Source organism: Lithobates pipiens, unplaced genomic scaffold (assembly GCF_037356315.1).
Source record: "Lithobates pipiens isolate NorthernLeopardFrog02 unplaced genomic scaffold, aLitPip1_a1.2 Scaffold_17, whole genome shotgun sequence".
In the NCBI taxonomy this organism is placed as follows: domain Eukaryota; kingdom Metazoa; phylum Chordata; class Amphibia; order Anura; family Ranidae; genus Lithobates; species Lithobates pipiens.
Genome location: NW_027507755.1, coordinates 8,817,013 through 8,831,889, shown reverse-complemented (window position 1 = coordinate 8,831,889; position 14,877 = coordinate 8,817,013). Strand labels below are relative to the sequence as shown.

The 14,877-nt window shown below is 42.2% G+C and overlaps 1 protein-coding gene across 1 annotated transcript in view; it reads left to right on the top strand.

Moving 5' to 3' along the window:
* Window positions 1-14,877, top strand: part of CEP295 (centrosomal protein 295) — a 150,450-nt gene that overhangs the window by 28,803 nt on the left and 106,770 nt on the right. The window contains 3 exon segments of the mRNA XM_077484983.1: window positions 489-629; window positions 5,164-5,347; window positions 10,162-10,302. Of these exon segments, the coding sequence (XP_077341109.1) occupies window positions 489-629; window positions 5,164-5,347; window positions 10,162-10,302 (466 nt within the window).

The following is a 14,877-nucleotide window of genomic DNA, read 5'->3' as shown; positions in this document are numbered from 1 at the left end:
GATCAGGTGAGATGTTGGGGCCTCGTTCTAAGGTAAGTATTTCATAATGAGCTAGTATGCAGTGCATACTAGTTCATTATGCTTTTTCCTTTGCATGTCTGAATAAGAAAAAAAGTCAGCGGGTTTACTCCCGGTTTAAGTCAACCTATTGAAGATGCAGACTAACATGAAAAATAGATTTGCAATACCATGTTGTAAATATGTGAAATGATATTGCAGTGATTTGGTTTTGTAGCTTTTTTTTTTTTTTTTTTTTTTTTTGCCAGTGTCATTTGAAAACATGTCGCATGTAGTACTTGGTTGTACACACACTGCACTGCCATGGACTTTCCTCTGGAAAGATGGAGAGTTACATAAACTTTTGCAAACAAGTGCTATTGTTCATGACAACTAACAAAGGATTTAGGTTGGACTCTTCTGCAGCATTTCCTTTACTGTCCTCTCATGTAAGCAGCTGAGACGTATGATAATCTTGTGTCTTTTACCAGCCTGATGCCCGTACTGCCGCTGTTGAGGAAGCAAAGCGGCTGGACTCTCTTCAGAAAGAGGAGGAGCGTGAGAGGCGAGAACAGATGGAGAAGGCAGCACTTCGTGGATCTTATGCTTTAAAGATGGTGCATCTAACAGAGGCGAGTAATATGGTTTGTTTGTATTTTTTTTTTTTTTTTTTTACTCTGTATTGCAGTGTTACAATCCTCAGAATATTAGATTTGTGTTCTATTAAAAAAAAAAAAAACTCGGCTCAGCAATAATTTGACTCACTTTATGTGGATATACCATATTCTGAGCATTTATGGAAAGTCTTTTGAAAAAAAAAAATGTAAGTGCCCCATCAAACCACACATGTGAGGTATCGCTGCAATCGTAATCTGTAACTCTAAACATGTAACCAATTTTAACACGTTGCCTATAGAGATTTTTACATACCGTTGTTTTATCACCGTTCCATGAGCGTGCGCACTTTTAAGGCACGACATGTTTGGTATCCATTTACTGGGCGTAACCTCTTTCACATTATTTAAAAAAATTGGGCTAACTTTACTGGTTTTTATTTTAATACATTAAAGTGTATTTTTTGTTTTCCCAAAAAAATTGAGTTTGAAGACTGATGCTCAAATACAGTGTGACATAAAATATTACGACGACTGCCATTTTATTCCTCTAGGGCAGTGTTTATCAATTCCAGTCCTCAAGGGGCCCCAACAGGTCATGCTAAAACAAAAATATATGAAAAAATATGTTTGGGTGTTCAAAGCCATTTTTTTCTAGCAAACAAATACTGATTTTAACGTGTAAACGACAAATGTCAGAAAGCACCTCAGTCTCACTTTTCAGCTACATTACCTCTGATATCGATGCACAATCGGTTTTATATTTTTATAGTTGCATAGGTTGAAAAAAAAAGACAAAACCAAATCAAAAAGAGAAAAAAAAATGATACAATCCTATACTCAGTTGATCCAGAGCAAGGCGAAAAACCCCAGCAAAGCATGATCCAATTTGCTACAGCAGGGGGAAATTTTTTTTCTTCCTGATCCCCTGAGAGGCAATCAGATATTCCCTGGATCAACTTTACCTATAAATGTTAGTACCCATTTTTTATGTAATTGTGCTCTGAGTGCAATTAATGCCGCGTACACACGAGCAGACTGTATGGCGTACTTAGTCCGTCGAAACACATTTCAGCGGACAGTCCACTCGTGTGTGGGCTTCAGCGGACTTTTTCAGCGTGCAGTCTGGCGTACTAAGTATTTTGGATTTTTCGAAATTCTGTCCGTCGTACTTTGGTTTCAGCGGACAGTCCGCTCGTCAGTAGGCTAGTTCGACGGACTAAGAATGGCGCATGCCCAGAAAGGATTTACACGGTGGAAGGGTGCTTTGCTGTGTATTGGACTTCCTATTTCTAGTCCCGTCGTACGTGCTGTACACGTCATCGCACAAGCTTTCAACGGACTGTTTGGGTATCCGTGTGTGGTCAAGTCTGTTCAGTCGAAAGTATGATGGACTGTCCGTCGGATTGTACGACGGACTAAGTATGCCATACAGTCTGCCCGTGTGTACGCGGCATTAGTCTGAATGGCTGCTACTTATCCAAGACATTTTATGTGGTTGCTTTGAAGGTGTGTGTTGTGGGGATCTTTTCAGTGTTGCTTGAAGTGTGTGTGTGGGGTTATATATATATATATATATATATATATATATATATATATATATATATATATATATTAATATTCCTTTTTGGTAAAACTAGATAGAACTAAAGAATGAAATAATAAAAACTTTGTAACTTTGCCCATTGGGTAACATTCTGTTTTCAATTTCACAAATGTTCCAGTTCTTCCTTAACTCTGAGGTTTACAAACAAAATGTACACCGAGATCAGTAGCTCGGACTGAAATATAGCAACAGAACTGATTAAGGGAGGCGTTAACAATCTGACTCAAAGAGGAAGTAAACCCTGATGGGTTTACTTCCTGTTTGATCCCTTGCAAAGGTAAAGCATAATGGACTACTATGCATCGCATAGTAGTCAATTATGTGTCACTTACCTGACACTGGAGCCAGCGATGTCACCGCTGTCCCCTGTAGTTCCGAGCGTCCATCTTCTTGGTGGGTCTCGCTGCTCTGGCGCTGTGATGACGTCGCGCATGCGCACCGGAGCCGACACTCGCGGCATATCGCCGCTTTCTGCAGCCTGCCCAGTGCACCTGCATGCTGCTGTGTACGGTGCATGCGCCGTAGACAGCTGTGCCTGTCTTCGGGTAAACATCTCCTAAATTGTATAGGTTTAGGAGATATTTCTTGAACCTACAGGTAAGCCTTAATCTAGGCTTACCTGTAGGTCAAAGTGGTTTGTAAGGGTTTACAACCACTTTAATAGATGTATCAGTTTGACGTTCCATTCAGTTGGAAGCAGCCTAAAAGGGAGCTGCTTTTGCTGTGCTTTCTTTAGCTAACCTATAGTGCACTGGGCAATGTAGTAAATGCTTGTTTGTAAAACAAAGCATGTGGGTGTATATAGTACTGATGGGGTTCTTTAATCCTTTCACGCCGATACAACACATTTTATGTGGCCCCCACTGGATTGGTCATTTTTCTATTGGGCTGCATGTTTGACTTTGTGCTGGAAGCGTGCCGCACAGTGCGCTCTCAGCACAAATTCCAGGGTCTCATTGGCAGCCCCAGGTTCCTTACGTACGATCAGTACCTGGGTTTCCCAGTTCCAGGTCACCTGTTCGCTGTAATAGCCTCTGATTTGGCTAGCACAGTGATCAGTCACTGAAGTCATCCCCTGTGTTTCTCTGTGAATGGAGGGCAGTATCTCCTGCTTTTCTTGCATAGAGAAAAATAAAAAAATAGCGAGATCAAGGTTTGATCTAGGTCAGAGTTGGCGTCAAGTAAGGTTCAAAGATCAGGGTCGGTATATTTTGTGTGTGTGTGTGTGGTGGTGTGTTTTTTTTTTGTCAGTGTCTCTTAGGCAGGATAAAAAAAAAAGCTAAATGTGCACTATATATTGTTTTTGGGCTGTACTATGGGTACACATAACTACTAACATACACATATGGTATCGCTGTGATTGTCCTGAGCAGGAGAATTTCTTTTGCGTTGTTCTTGGTAAGTTATGGTAGTAACATACATACAGCTACATTTTGAAATTATTATTTTTTTTTTTTTCCATTTAACTATTTTAGTCTTCCTATGATTAAAAAAAAATCAGGAGATGTCCATAACCATTTACTACCAAATGAAAAAAAGGTATAATCCACCTGGATGCGCAGTAGTTGTGGTTATATGTACAGTTTTATGAACACATGTCAAAATTGCATAATTTTACTTGGGCATTTACCGTATTTGCCGGCGTATAAGGCGACTGGGTGTATAAAACGACCCCCTATTTTTCAAGTGAAAACATAGGTTTTGGGCAATACTCGCGGTATAAGACTACCCCCCTTCTGAGGCAACACCATTTTAAAAAAAAACAGTAGAACCATTAAAAAACACAAAGCAAGAATGCCAACTACTCATCCGCCATGCTGTGTTATGTCATGTCATAAAGTAAATCAAACAATAATAACACAAACTGAGATCTATTGAATGCCACAACTCTAGAAAGTAGAATTTTTCACTAACCAAACCTATACCACTTTTGGGTTACATTCTATGGGAATTGTCCACCAAAATGCATTTAATAAACCCCCTGTCATATGTCCCAGATTTACCTGTCCCTCTTGGGTGCCTGTGACCTCAAAGGCAAACGGCAGGATGTATAGTAGCAGGAGGATTGACAGAGGTTGTTACTCCAATCTAAGCAGGCTTTGTATTCATTAATAGAATACATTGCTCGCCGGGATTGGCTCAACGGCGTATACTGTTTGTAGCTGAAGCCACATACAATATTAGCAGACATTTGGGGGTGGACATCCATCGGGCAGCATTGTATACCCGGCGTATAAGACGACCCACGATTTTTGGGCATTTTTTTAAGTGTAAAAGGTAGTCTTATATGCCAGAAAATACAGTAGATTTGTTTTACCCTTAGGCTGCATTCTCATCTGGGCCATTGTAAACGCAGGCAGAATCGCTGTGATTCCACCCGCAATTCTAGAATCGTGACAAAACGCAGGGCGCGTTTGCGATGCCTTTACTTCTTAATGGCACCTCAATCGCTGTGCATTTTTTATTTTATTTTTTCCCCCCCACAGTCGCTGCGTGGCAAACTGCAACTTGCGCTGCTTTCGCCCACAAGAAGCTCCTGCTCCTTTTTTGAGTGACAAGCTTCACGTGTTGTGATTTTGCCACAGTTGCAGGGCGATATATCGTGACAAAATCTCTTCGCGATTGGGGTACAATTAAGAAGGGAAATAATGGCATTGCAAACGCGTTGTTCGCCATGGGCAGATCCATGGCAATTCAAATAGCCTTGTTGTGAATGGAGCTTTAGGCATAAAGGGTTTAATTAGGTGCTGCTTGAATTTTAGAGCAGCAGAGGCACAATGAAGAAGTTAGGAGCTCACTGGACTTTAGATGGGCTCAACAGGTATAATATTTTTTTTTTTTTTTTGTATATTTGCCGTGTTTTATTTTTTAATGACAGAACATTTGCATTTACTTTGGCCAGACTTTTTAATTTAAATGAACTGTACTGATAATGTTTACTTATAGGATCGGGACAGGCTGATGAAAGATCTGGATCAGATGCAGCAGGAAGATCTTGCTCGTAGAAGAAAGATTGTTTCCCAGATGCCTCCACAGTTGTTTGAACCGGCCCACCGACGGGCAGAGATCAAGGAGGATTGGCAGAGGGAGCTGGAGTCTGCCTTTGAGGACATGTACACCAAAGGCACCAGTAAGAATAACTCCATCTTATAACCTAACGTAAACACTTAAATAGAAGTGTATTCAGCAGATGTATACCAGATGAGTTGACAAAGACCCACGTTTTTTGTCCCTTTTTATATGAATACTCCAAAGTGTTTCAGCATAAAATGTTTTAGGAGTGATATGAACAATATATGTGTTGCTGAAACAAAATGAATATTCTTTGGGTGACTGCCAGTCCACAGAGTGTGGTATGGGATGTGGATGTCCACGGAAGAAGGTAAAATTCTGTCACTTGCCACATGTGAGACACCAGTGGAATTTTGGTTGTGCAAAAAGAGTTGCTGGGCTGCCTCCGCATAGACACTGTAGACCATTAATGGGACATGTGTTGATGCAGCTTGAGCAGCCAGGTGCCGTGTGCAGGCAACCAATGCAAGTATATGGGGATGCAGCGGCTGCTCTAACACAGCCACTAATCCTAATTTGCCTGGCATGCAGATGTGAATGAGTATGTGAGTGTCGCTGCAGCACTTGGCATCTCATATTGCATAAACAAACACTCCAATCACAGTATACAGGCCTCAGCACCTGTATGAATAAGGCCTTGGTGAGACACATTGGGATTAGTTTTATAAACACATAAATGATTGTGGAGCTTGCTTAGATTTTCACACTAGACTAGTGGTCTCCAAACTGTGGCCCTTTGCCTTTTATGCGGCCCTTGGAAAACTATTCTTCCCACAGACACAAACATTGGGGCATATTTCCCCTTCCGCATCAACCATGTGGTATTATTATACTGACACCAATGATGGGGTACTATTCCCACCCCCTAATGAACGCCAACGATGTGGTACTACTATTCCTTACAGCACTATTTCTTTCACTGACACCAACGATGGGGCACTATCCCTCCTATTGACAACATCAATGGGGCACTATTCCTCCCAATGACAAACATTGGGGCAATATTCCTCCAATTAATACCAGTGATGGAGAAACATTCCTCCTTTACTGACCACAGGGGCACTATGTAACTTTTTTTATTTTACTTACTGACCACCAAATCTGAGGCATTATTTACTCCCACTGACTACAGTGCAGCCCCCCTAAAGTCTGAAGGACCGTAAACCGACCCTTTTTATTTAGAAAGTTTGGTGACCCCTGGTCTAGGCCCAAGAAATTAAACCAGTGATGCATGCTAGTTGCTCAGGAGAGACACCGGTGGGGTTTGCTTAGACCTGTACCCCTGAAAAGAGAAGTGATACTAATAGGGCTTGCTGTGAATTTTAGTTGTACAATACCAAAAACTAGGCCAGTGAGGGTATACCGATTACGGTAGATTTACAGATCCTAAATAGAAACCCATGTGGTGTGCTAGAACAGTGGTTCTCACCCTTGGTCCTCAAGTACACCCAACAAACCATGTTTTCAGGTTTTCCTTTACTTTGCACAGCTGTGTTAAATCAATATCATTGACATGGTATTAAGAGCTATTATATCTAAGGGAAGTTCTCAAAGCATGTCCCATTGGGGGTACTGGAGGACTGAGGTTGAGAATCGCTGTGCTAGAACACTCCATTCTGCAGTATATGCCTCTATAGCATGGCATATTCCAGTGCACTTCATGGGTCTCCATGAGTAACCAATGGAGCGTTCTAGCAATAGTAGACTTGAGACAGCTATTCAACTCTATTCTGTTAAATAGTCATTATAGACAGGGAATTTATTTAGCGCACAGACATGTTGCTCTATATAACTGTGCAGCATGGATTTCCATATGATGTGAAATACTATCAAGAGACGTGGTAAGGTGCTGATCCTGCAACAGGTAGTATGGCCAATACTGTAAGAGAAATGGGAGTTGTAGTCCCTGAACCCCCAGACATGACTCCATGTGTTACAGCTGAAGAGGTCTGATCTTTAAGTTTTTGCTTTAAAGTGATTGCAAAGTTTTCTCTTTTGTAAATAACAAACGTTATACTTGCCTACTCTGTGCAAGGATTTTGCAGAGCGACCCCTAACCTTCTTTTCTGGGGTCCCCTGGCAGTGCTGCTGGCTCCTCCTCCTTCTTTGAGTGCCCCCCTACGGAGAGACGCTTTCCATGGCGGAATTTGTGCGGGCTCGCTCCCGAGTCCTGCTGCTGCACCCATTGACACAGACAGCAGGACCGGGCCCTGGCTCCTGTGTCACCGAATTTTACAACAGTGGGACCCTATGGCTCCTGCTATCAATCTATCCAATGAGGACCTGGGATAGCGACTGGAGTTGCTGTGCTTATCCCTGTCGCTGGAACGATCCAGCTTGGGTAATCTGCTTATATCCTCAGAGTAGAGCTGCATAATAGTCAAGAATAGTTATCCTGATTTATTTTTTATTTTTTTTCTCTCCCGTTGTGATCTTGAAAAAAAGTGTTCTACAATTCTTAATATGCAAAGAATTCTCTACTCTTATGAAGCCCTCAAAAGAAATGAGGAAAAGAATGAGCAATCTGCCAAGAATCACAACATTCTTTAGCAGTGAAACTTGAGTAGAAACATTGTAACAATTTGTTAGTGGAATACACTTTGATTTGTAAGTGAGGAAAGTTTAACCACTTAAACACTTTTTCTGACATTTGTTGGTTTCAAGTTAAAATCTTTTTTTTTTTTTTTAGAAAATTACTTGGAACCCCCAACCATTTTATATATTTATATAATTTTTTTTTTTTCTAGCGATCCTAGAGAATAAAATGGTGGCTGTTGCAATATTTTATGTCACAGCGGTCTTTCAAATGCATTTTTTTTGGAAAAAATTTATGAATTAAAAAACAAACAAAAAAAAAAAACTAACCAGTACAGTTAACAAGTTTGCAGAGCATTGCACCCGCGATCAGCAGATTGTGGGTGCAGTCTTGCCCTCCTGCAGACTCTCGCATAGCTGTCTGCTTGGACCTCGTACCTGAGAACAGGACGATCAATGGAGTAAGAGCACTTGCCAGCGCCCTTGCAGCGTATTGAGAAATACAAGCTGATGGTACTTGTAGGCCATAGTTTTCATAGGAAACTGAATGAATGATGCGTTGCATGGTCACACTGTTAACAAGTTATGACAGAGGACATGGAGAGAAAGTCCTGGGCCCACTGTCACAGGGAGGGGTCAGTGGTGGGGAAAGCTGCAGATGCTGGAACATGTTACACCCTAAAAATGGGTGGAATAGGATCCTTTAATTATAGGAAGTCCGCTGAATGTGATTCTCCACAAGATTACTGTAATTATGGGTGGCACATAATTACCATAGGCTACTTTTTACACTTCTTCTTCTTCTTCTTTTTTTTTTTGTCTCACTTTTATTCCTATTTCAGGTAAACATCAGTTGTTATAGAAAAAAGCATAACCGGACCGCTTAAATATGAAATCTGGGGTCAAAAAGACCTCCGATCTCATATTTACTCTAACGATCACAGCAATACCTCACATGTGGTTTGAACACGGTTTTCATATGCAGACTCTACTCATGTATGCGTCTGCATGCAAGCTCTTCAGGACGGGGCACTTTTTTTTCCCTGATTTTATTTTTAATTTTACTTTTTTATTTTTTTTATTTTGACATTATCTTTAAAAAAAAAAAATGGGTCACTTTTTTTTATTCCTATTACAAGGCATGTGAACATCCCTTGTAATAGAAAAAAAGCATGACAGGTCCTCTTAAATGAGATCCGGGGTCAAAAAGACCTCTGCTCTCATATTTACACTAAAATGCAATAATAATAATAAAAAAACTCTCCTCCTTTTTTTTTTTTTAAGAGCGTTGGGTGGAAGTGACGTTTTGTCTCTTCCGCCCTACAATGCTATAGAGACGAGTGGGGGCCATCTTCCCCTCACTCAGCATTCAGGCAGGGAGTTGACAGGACGAGATCGTCTCCGCCACTACACACGGCTCCAGAGCGTGGCGGGAGGGGGGGTGGTCACCTCTCCCGCCACCGATATAGTGATCTTGCGGAGAATCCACCACAGAAACCACGCTTATCTTAAAGCGAAATGCACACCATTCCTGAAAATACCGGGGTTATGGCGGCTAGCTGCTGCCATAATGGTATTTAGCGCCATAATACCAACGTACGGCAATTTTTTGTGAAGTGGTTTCAATTTTTATCTTCCCGCAAGAACTCATCTATGTGGTCTTTTATTAAACTCTCCACTATCTTTTTAACTATAGCAGTTAAACTAACCTGCCTATGGTTACTTGGTAAAGACTTTGTTCCCTTTTTAAATATGGGCACCACATTGGTCCTGCGCCAATCCAGTGGTATTATTCCGCTCATTAATGAGTCCCTAAATATTAGAAACAAAGGCCTTGAAATGACAGAGCTTGATTTTAGGATCCGTGGGTGGATGCTATCTGGTCCAGGTGCTATATCCACCTTTATTCTGTCTCAATATTTCTGGACCATATCAATTTGAGCCATTGTGGATCATTTGTGGCTGTGTCACTACCACCCCCATTATGGACATGAGCTCTCCCATGCTCCTTTGTATACACAGAACCTGAATAAATTATTTAATAAATTTGCCTTTTCTTTGTCTCCAGTCGCCCACTATTCATCTCTATTCTCTATTATGTTTTGTTTTACTTCAGCCTGCCGTTTGATTTGTCACTTGTCTTGAACCAAAATGTGCATGGCCATCAACTGTGCAGTAGTTGCTGATCTGAGTGGACTTCTCCGGCGAGATTAGTAACTGTTTTTTAGGCATGTCACTTTAAATACATCAGGTAACAGGTTGAGTGTTCCAAATATACTGTGTTCTGAAACCTTTTCTTTTTTTTCTTTTTTTTTTTCTTTTCTTTTTTCCCCTAAGAAATGAGGGGAGACATGGTCCTGCATCTCAAACCCCAACCTCTTCCAGACCCCACTGTTGCAAGCATTGATGAAGACCTTGATTTGTCTGTGGAGCCAGAAGCTACATCTGAAATGAGGCCGTTTTCAGAAGAACACCAAGGTCTGTAATTTTGCTTGTCAGTAGGGTTTACATATCCCATGTGGTTGCTATAAATTCTTAAGGTAAATCTGAGCTGTTAAAGTTTTTAAAGAACTCCAGGAAAAAAAAAATATATATATTTTCCCATGCAGTGGCGCTCTGCCTACCCGCACTGCATGAGTTAACGGCTAGTTTTTGTCTAGGGGATTTTGGAGCAGAGTTACACAGTAGGTGAGGTTGAAAAAAGACACACGTCCATCAAGTCCAACCTATGTGTGTGATTATATGTCAGTATTACCTTGTATATCCCTGTATGTTGTGGACGTTCAGGTGCTTATCTAATTAGTTTCTTGAAACTATCAATGCCCCCCCTGAGACCACCGCCTGTGGAAGGGAATTCCACATACTTGCCGCTCTTACAGTAAAGAACCCTCTATGTGGTTTAAGATTAAATCCTTTTTTTTTCGTCTTTTTTTATTTTATTTTTTTTAGCTCAAACAGAGTTTTATTTTTCTTGTCAAAAGTGCATACATGGTATGACATTCATTAAGGATACATCTCGTATCGTACAGGTTTACAGGCATCAATTGTATACATGGTCATAAACTGTATTGCCGTGTTGTGCTCATGTGGAAACATAAGAATGTGCTCCAGGGGATGATCGTATGTTCTGCTTCTGTTACCCATCAAATTAGAGGTCTACAGTGCAATGACAACTTGGATAAAGAGTCAAAAGTAAAGCTATGGGAAGGTGTCGGAGTCTTGTAACCAACGGTTCCAGATTTTATAGTATTTAGCGGGACATCCTCTGTTTGACATATAGACATTTTTTATATGGTAGAGTTTTATTTACTTCCACCTTCCACTCTACAAATCCTTGGGTCGGGGCCTCATCCAGTTTCTAGCTATCACCTTCCGTGTTGAGAACCGCATCTCATGTAGAAACTTCTTTGTGTACTTGTCGTATCAGAGAATAGCCAGAGTATGCATTGTTTGGGGTCCAGTGCAACCTGAGAGCCCATGTTGTCATGTAGGAAAGTCACAACTTATGTCCAAAGACCCTGTATTTCAGAACATGACCATAGTAAATGCATGAACGTGCCCGCCTCTTTTCTGCACATCTTGCAAAGGGTAGGTTGGGTGTTTTTGTATCTGGCTATTCTAATGGGGGGTGAGGTATGCCTGGTGGAATATGTAAATTTGAGTTAGTCTCTTAGAGTTTAGGTGAGGCTGTCTTGCAGGACTCCTCCCATTCCTCGTCCTCTAAGGGACCTATTGCTCTCTCCCAGCGGGATTTAAGGCCATATGCTAATTTTGTGGATACCGGGGTAACAAGCATATTATAAAAGGCTGATATTAGTTTTTGGAGATCTGTATTTTTGACTATTGCCATAATGACATTGGGAGTAGGCTGGGGGGGGGGGCACTTTGGAAATTGAGTTTGAACATCATGTTTAACTTGCAAGAATCTGAAAAGCATGTGGTTAGGGAGTGTGAATTCTTCCTGGAGCATGGTGAAGGTTTTAAGGATTCCATTCGTGGCCAGTTGATGTAGATATATGATGCCATACATGGACCAAATGTCTGCGTCAGGCAATTGTGAGTGTTCCGGTAGATTTTTGTTGTACCACCGTGGGGTATAGTCATTGTATTGGAGGATCCCCAATTTAGATGAGGCTATAGCCCATATGTGTCTATAGTGGTATAGCAGAGTTTTCTTATCGCTTCTTTATCCTGTGTTGTTGGATCCTATCGTGATTGCATAGATTCTTTGGTATATCTGGCCCACTTGGGATATATTAACTAGGGATGCACCGAAATTTCGGCCGCCGAAACATATCGGCCGAAAATGGTGTTTTCGGCAAAATGCCGAAAGGAAAATCTTGCCGATAATGGGGCCGAAAATGGGGGCGGGGCCTGTGCGGGGCTCCACCCCCTGGTGCCGCCCATTGCACGGGTGTTTTCCTGGCTTGTCCCCAGTCCTCTGTCCTCCGTCCTCCCTCCCTCCTCCTTTCCTCCCGCCCCCGACAGTGCGGTGATCTCCGTGCGTCACGGAGCTGTGCATTGAATTTCCCGGGCGGCTGCAGTAACAATGTCCCGCCTCCTGTGACAGACGGTACACTGATCCAATGGCGGGACATTGAATCAGCGTGACGTGATTACAGGAGGCGGGACATTGTTACTGCAGCCGCCCGGGAAATTCAATGCACAGCTCCGTGACACACGGAGATCACCGCACAGATCTGGGCATAGGTAAGGCTGCATTTAGACACTGCATAAGGGGGGGAAAGAGTGTGCCCAGGGCAAGCATCGCAGAGTTTTGTCCGCAGCTAAATCAATCAAGTTTTTTGTGCCAAGTGCTGCTGCATCCAAAAGTCATTTGTTTGCCTCTGAGACTATCTACCTCTGGCCACTAGTGTGAATGGAGCCATGCTATATAAACCAGGTCACAGGACAAAGGCTGTACTCACTTTATTGACCATATAAAAAATAATAATAATCTTGATTTTGACCCAGCTAGTTTTTTATCGCCATGTGATAGAATGGGGAAGGGTTAAGTTATTGCTAGTAGAGGTAACGATATGAGCATTCCCAATAGAAGTCTGTTGGAATGGAACCAGGTAGCTTGCTTGGGACCAGTTCACACCAGATGCAGTTCCGTGTGCTTTTTTTTTTTTTTTTTTTTTTTTTTTTTTGCACAAAATGCATGCACAGTGTTTTCCATGTATTCCAATGGCTCTGGTTCACACCATGCAGTCAGTTTCCACACCGGAAACTGACTGCATGGTGTGAACTAGAGCCATTGGAATACATGGAAAACACTGTGCATGTATTTTTATCAGGCAGGCTGCATCTGAGGGGGAACTGGTGAGGCTGCTTTGATCTCCTGTACCATGCCTGCAGTCTCTGATCATCTCCTGTATTATGCCTGCAGTCTCTGACCATCTCCTGTACCATGTCTGCAGTCTCTGACCATCTCCTGTACCATGTCTGCAGTCTCTGACCATCTCCTGTACCATGTCTGCAGTCTCTGACCATCTCCTGTACCATGTCTGCAGTCTCTGACCATCTCCTGTACCATGTCTGCAGTCTCTGACCATCTCCTGTACCATGTCTGCAGTCTCTGACCATCTCCTGTACCATGTCTGCAGTCTCTGACCATCTCCTGTACCATGTCTGCAGTCTCTGACCATCTCCTGTACCATGCCTGCAGTCTCTGACCATCTCCTGTACCATGCCTGCAGTCTCTGACCATCTCCTGTACCATGCCTGCAGTCTCTGACCATCTCCTGTACCATGCCTGCAGTCTCTGACCAGCTCCTGTATCATGTCTGCAGTCTCTGACCAGCTCCTGTATCATGTCTGCAGTCTCTGACCAGCTCCTGTATCATGTCCCCAGTCTGACCATCTGCTGTATGAAAATATTTTTTAAAAACAGTCATTTTCGGTATCGGTGCTGTTTCGGTTTTCGGCCTAGTGTATTTTTCATTTTCGGTATCGGTTTCGGCACCAAAAAACCCATTCGGTGCACCCCTAATATTAACTGGGGGAATCTCTCTGTTTCTATCTAAGTGATAAAATTGGGACAGTTGGGATGCTATATAGTAGAGATTGAAATCTGATGACGCAGTGCCTCCCAGATCGGTGGGTTTTTTGAGCACTTGCCAGGCCAATTAATGTCTGGTTCCCCATATGAAGGTTTTGAGGAGAGCCCCAAGGGATTTAAAGTACTTGAGTTGTAGGTATATTGGGATGTGCCATATTACATATAATATTTTGGGGAGGAGAATCATTTTTTTTTAAATCAACCAGGTTTATTGCGATTTACAGTGCATACATGTTACAGATTACATTTACAAAAATGCTACATATCGTACAGATCCTCAAATAACAATTGTATAACCATCTCAAATCTTCAATGTCACATCACGTTTTATGCATGAAATAAATAAAGCAAAAAGGTACCTTGTGTCAGTGGTTTGGGTTACTTCACTACCCAGGGGCCGAAGGATCTACTTGTCATTTACATTACTATGTATTATGCATAAACCGGCTATGAACAAGTGCTAGACTCCTGCAGCCACCTGTCCCAGATTTTGTAGTATTTCTCAGGACATCCCCTATTGGTGTATATAAATTTTTTGTAGGGGAGGGTGTTGTTTATTTCTACTTTCCATTCTGCAATGCTCGGGAGATAAGTCCTCATCCATTTCCGAGCTATTGTCTTTCGTGCTGTGAATAACGTCTCGTGTAGAAATGTCTTCATGTACCTGTCGGTCGAGTCTGGCAAGAGTCCTAAAAGGCACATTTTTGGGTCCAGCGTGGCTGGAGAGCCCATTTTTTCATGGAGGAATCTTACTATCTGTGTCCATAGTCCCTGTACTTTGGGGCATGACCACAGTAAGTGAATGAATGTTCCTGTCTCCCTTCCACACATTTGGCACAAAGTGGACTGGGAGCCTCTGTACCTGGCAACCCTGAGGGGGGTAAGGTACGCTTGATGGAGTATGTAAATTTGGGTCAGCCTGTCCGACAGTTTTGGGGAAACTGTCTTACAGAATTCCAGTGCTTCCTCCCATTCTCCGTCCTCGATAG